Raw genomic sequence first — 5,430 nt, forward strand, 5'->3', positions numbered from 1 at the left:
AATAATAATAATATAAAATGATGGAAAAATTTTCAAATTTGAGTTTTGTCTTGTTTTTTGTTTTTACAGATAACAGAAATTGACTCTGTTCTTGGTCTTGTATGAAGTAGCCATTAGCTCATCAGTCAGGTGAAAATCACACTTCATTTCCCAAACTTACAAGCTTTATCTACAACAGGTAAAATATTATCTGTTCATAACCTCACCACARAATCCAAAATCCAAAAGATTTGAACTTGTCTCTTAAGTGCTCATTTCTGTCATAAAGTTAGAGCAACATTTTCATAATAAAAATGGAGCTGATTTTACTGACTGAAATCTTAAGTTGGTGCAACAGAAAAAAATTGCAATCTAGGCAGAATATTAGAAAGAAAATCATGTTTGAATTGTTCTAAAATCATCTAACAGTTGTGAGAAAACGGTCTTGTAAATGAGAAAAACTGTTGATTTGCTTAAAAATGTATTCATGTGATATACTCAAAAGTATTTCATTTAGGCCCTTTAAATATTTGCCAATAAAAACTGTTTTAAAAAAATGTATCCATGTATGTTGTTTTTGTAAGCCCAAAATGTTCCTTTATTTTGAAATTTCCCAGTTTGTCGGCTTATTTTATTATAGATTTACTAAATATGATGAAAAAAACGTTATCTTTTAAACTTATAAATAAGTTAAATAAAACAGAAATATTACAAAACCTATTCAAACAAATGGTCTGTCCTTCCACTTGCCTGGATGGTGCCTTGAATTGACTTTTTCTCCATGGACCCTCTGCGGTGGGGATTTATCTCCACAGCTGCTGGCGTCCCATCAACAACGTCCGGCTCTCTGGTTTCTGAGTCTTTCTGCTTCTCTCCATTCATACTCTCTGTCCTTTGCATCAATTCATCCATAAACAGCCCATTCTCCACTCCTCCGTTGTTTATATATGGCATTTTTGAGGAAACACTGTGGACAAACAAAGTTATTTAATGCTAAAATATGTCGTGGCAGAACTATTTTTACAAAAAAAAAAATCTCAAAGGTTCAAAGACAGACTGAATCCACCTTGTGTGGTTTTTCATTTAACCTATCAAGGTAAATAATTTCTTTGCCGATTTAAAGACATCAAACGGAGGGGTAATCTAGAGATGGTTGCACTCATGCTGTTTGTCAACTGTCTTTTATTTTGTGTCTTTAACCTCTTTACATGTTTATGTTAATATGAGGGACAGGGACATCCCCAAAGAAGTGCAACAAGGCAGAATTTTAGCAAAAAATTGGTGGATGTGACACTGATTAATTTTTAGATGCAAAGCCAATTGACTTTTGAAAGCACAAAAACAGCCACAATTTAACTAGTTTTACTAATATTGAGCTAMAACTTGGCGTGGGTACAGCTGAGAGTCATTTCAGTGCTACACAATATGTTAGCAAAATAACTCATGAACCACAAGAAGCTCTTTAGTTATCAGTGGATGTTCCATACTTCTTCAACTCAAATCAAGATGGCTGCCACAGCTCCTTAATAATATCCATCCACCATTTTTCTTTATCCACTGTTTTGTTCAGGGTCTGGCAGCTGCTGTCCATCTCCAGCAGTCACTGTGCAAGAGGTATGGTACAACCTGGACAGGCCTTGAGTCCTTCACAGGGACACTTGGAGACACATGACCATTTATGATTAGTGGTAAGTTTTTAATTAACTAATGCATGTTTTTTGAGTGTGGGAAGGAGAAAGAGATAACCCACACTGTTTGGTTGGTGCGGAGGAATGAACCCAATTCCAGATGGAGAATTAAAGTTTCAAAAATAAGAATGTTTATTAATAAAAATAAAACAAAAGGCTGACGAGGCAGCAACTAACAAAAACTCTAAGGGATAACAAGGAAACGATGGGAAACCAAAACAGTTGATATGAAATCAAACAATGAACCAGTGAGGATATGGAGGACAAGACCAGTATTTAAACAGACAGAGGGAGAGGGAAAATTACAAAACAGCTAGAGGGAGAACCGATTAGGGATTGAAGACAGGTGAGGATGGTTACTGAGAATGACCTAGAAACAAGCTGAGAGGTGGGGGGTACGAAAACACAAAGACAGGATGGAGGGCACGAGAAAAAAGACAACGAAGGGAAACACAAAAACAAAATGACACAGAAAACAAAACCAAAAACCGGCAGGAAAATGCTGGGAAAAACACAAAACAACAAAAATAGTCACTAAGATGGCCCTAGGCACATCTGGAGGGCAGAAAGTTCTGGTGGGTGCCCAGGAACCCAGCACAGGCGAAGTAGGGGCTCAGGCGGGCGACCATAGACTCGGCCGCAGTGGAGGCGGAGCTCTGGAGGGCGGCCATGGATCCGACAGCGTTGGAGGCGTAGCTCTGGTGGACGGCCTGCAGCTCGGCCACGACGGAGATGGAGCTCTGAAGACTCGGCAGGGGCCGGCTCTGAAGACTCGGCAGGGGCCGGCTCTGAAGACTCGGCAGGGGCCGGCTCTGAAGACTCGGCAGGGGCCGGCTCTGAAGACTCTGCAGGGACCTCCCATTTCCGTAAAATCACTTCCTGACATCCTTCCAACCATTCACAGCCTAGTCGTGCCTTACCGACAACCGTCCAGGAGGAAAAACAACTCTCTGTTCGACTTCTCGCTACCACCAATGCGTTGTTTCCAAACATTAACAAATGTCCTTTCTAATTCGTCTTTGTTTCCACATAAGAAGCCGACATGTTGACTAAAGGAAAATCCCAGTGAGAATATGGAGGACAAGACCAACAGACAGAGGGAGAGGGAAAATTACAAACAGCTGGAGGGAGAACCGATTAGGGATTGAAGACAGGTGAGGATGGTTACTGAGAATGACCTAGAAACAAGCTGAGAACTGAAAGGTGGTGACACAGGGAAGACACAGAACAACAAAAACACACATGCAAAGGCAGAACATGCAAACTCCAAGCAGAAAGGTCAGGAATCAAACCTGTGACCTTTTTCCTGTGAGGTGGCAGCTCTAACCATTCCTCTTCACTGACATCAGTGTAGCGCTGGGCTATTAAACAATAACGATATACCGTGATAGACACATGATCAATATAGAAATACGTCTGACAGGCTGCTGATAATTTCACTGACTTCTGATTCAGAACTGCAAGGCATTCTGGGGGATGTAGGCAGAGGAAAGGCTTTATGTGCTTGACCTCTCACAGTCCAGCTAAGCAAGGTCGGTGGCATCAACTACTGTAACACACTCACTCTTCAGTAAGCTGACATCACCGCCATCATAACTGCTTCAAAATAAAAAAGAACGATGTCAAGGTGTGAAAGGAGAAAACAAGTGCAATACCTCGAGATGAAATTGTGGATAAAAGAGGAAAAGTCGATTTTTCTCCTGGTCCTTATTTCGAGTAGGCAAAACGAAAAACGAATCAATAATTACTGATATATCTGAAACATTTATATTTTTCAGCCACATGGTCCAGCCCTACATCAGCCAACACAAAAACTGCTTTAGCTTTACCATTATTGAGCTACATTTTCATGTGGTAATAAAKCTTATTTTGTTGCTTGAGGTGAAACACAACATTCTGTTTCATGGTTTAATGAAAACAGCTAAGGCTGTCATTTTTTTAACATAAGATGATCTGAGTTAAAGACTCCTGCATGAAAGGCGGCAGGCAATATGCATATCTTTAGGAAATACTAACCCTTTATTTTAATCTGAACTGAAGAGGAGAGGACAAATTAAAGTTGAGAAGGGCTGTGCTGTTCTTAATTCATAATGTGAGCTGTCGAATTAGAAAACAAAGTATATAAAATGGTGATTACCTCACTCATTTGTTGCAGTTCTATTAAAGCTTCTGCATCTGGTGAGCCTTGTGTTTTTGGAAGCAAGGGCATGCTGCCAAACACCTTGGTTGAATATTTTATTTCCTGAAGCACCCATGTATGTCCTGGTAAATGTAGTTTTTGTTTCTGTTCCTGTTTGTGCATTTTGAGCCTTCTCCTTTCTTTTGTTGCATGCTGCTTTTTGTATAATGGGGATGAGGAACTAATATGAATAGAAAATTTGATGCTTCATTAGTTTAACGTCTTTTCTACAAAGTGGCATTTTGCAAATACCAACGCCATCAACTGAACTGGACTGTGAAGGAATTGTAATTATTTTTCCATGGTGCGCCCAGAGATTGCTTTTTGTTGTGACTCACTGCTGCATGAATAAGTACATGTAATGAAAAGAATCAGGGCTGTGGTGTTCAACCCGAAAGGGAAATATAAAATAAGGTGTGATTGTCACAGGTTGAATTTTTGTTCTATTAGTAACAAACAGGAAGTCGTTTTCCTTGTTTCATGAAGRGCATCCACAAACACAGCATCAAGGTTTAGTTTATCAGATAATTTACAACTGAATGACTAAATGTAACCTGTAATGTACTTTACACCACTTGTGAATGATTACTTGTGGAAGCCTCCAGACAAATTGACAGACTGTACTTGGTGATTTGTGAYGGAGCCAAAACCTCTGGCAGGTAAAAGATGTTACTGAGCACCTGAGGGCCCTGGTTACCTTTTAATACAAGCTGATACAAAAAGGAAGCWGAGCCTCAACAATGAATGTTTAATTTCTTGTTAATAAATTAAGTTCTGATGACGCTTTTGTGCAAAAACGTTAAAAACAAGAAGCTCATGCATTGTGCATGAATTGACTAAACCATCAGGAATCCTTGACCTAAACAAGAAGACGTATTAAAAATGGTTGCCTGACTTATTTTGTTTTGTTCTGTCCCCCTTCAACAATGCAAATTATATTTCCCTTCAAAACAATAACTTGAAAAGCACCTCTGTGCTGTCACCGGGACAGAGAAATGCAGAAAAGCAAAACAGAAACACAACAACAACAAAAGAGAGAAGAACAAAACAGAAGTGTCTGATAGGAAGAGACAACCTGTTCCACAGTTCAGGGGGAAAAGAGGAAATCATTCTTTTAAATCTACAGTGCATGTTAACATAGTTAACGAGTGATTGTCTTTGTTGGTGGTGATTCTGACCGAAGAAACACCGAGATGTTAAAACCGGACACCCACAGTTTCACATGCTTTCAGCTCTGGTTACTGAAATGTGCAGGATGTCGAGTTTTTAACTCGAGCTTTAAATTACAGAGAATTTATCCCATTTCTCAGGAGGCCGATGAGTCTCAGTGGACCACATCATCATTCTTTCCTTTTCATTGTTGTATAAAGTACCTCAAAGTGATACTTGAGTAAAAGTACAAGTATCTTATCATAAAAATACTTTGGTAAAAGTTAAAGTCTTCTCTAAAAATATTACCCTTGTAATATTTTTATAATTTTTTTGGTTTTGTAATCTTGACTTTTACTTGAGTAAAAGTACAAGTATCTTATCAGAAAAATACTTTGGTAAAAGTTAAAGTCTTCTCTAAAAATATTACCCTTG

General features: G+C 38.9%; 1 protein-coding gene and 1 long non-coding RNA gene across 4 annotated transcripts in view; one reads left to right on the forward strand and one right to left on the reverse strand.

The window, feature by feature from the left end:
• plekhg6 (pleckstrin homology domain containing, family G (with RhoGef domain) member 6) overlaps window positions 1–5,430 on the reverse strand; it is a 28,838-nt gene that overhangs the window by 22,059 nt on the left and 1,349 nt on the right. For 2 of the 3 annotated variants that reach the window (XM_014024526.1, XM_014024525.1), the window contains exons 1-2: window positions 2,960–3,104; window positions 730–946 (exon numbers count right to left, since the gene is read on the reverse strand). In XM_014024526.1, the coding sequence (XP_013879980.1) occupies window positions 730–946; window positions 2,960–2,997 (255 nt within the window). In that variant the 5' untranslated portion in view covers window positions 2,998–3,104. Of the gene's footprint in view, window positions 1–729; window positions 947–2,959; window positions 3,105–5,430 lie in introns of those variants that run through there. The other variant, XM_014024527.1, reaches the window with a different exon arrangement.
• LOC106529176 (uncharacterized) overlaps window positions 1–5,430 on the forward strand; it is a 9,611-nt gene that overhangs the window by 2,601 nt on the left and 1,580 nt on the right. Inside the window, exon 2 of the long non-coding RNA XR_001311603.1 lies at window positions 1,550–1,667. This is a non-coding gene — a long non-coding RNA (uncharacterized LOC106529176). The remainder of the gene's footprint in view (window positions 1–1,549; window positions 1,668–5,430) is intronic.

Source organism: Austrofundulus limnaeus, unplaced genomic scaffold (genome assembly GCF_001266775.1).
Source record: "Austrofundulus limnaeus strain Quisiro unplaced genomic scaffold, Austrofundulus_limnaeus-1.0 Scaffold425, whole genome shotgun sequence".
Taxonomy (NCBI): Eukaryota; Metazoa; Chordata; class Actinopteri; order Cyprinodontiformes; family Rivulidae; genus Austrofundulus; species Austrofundulus limnaeus.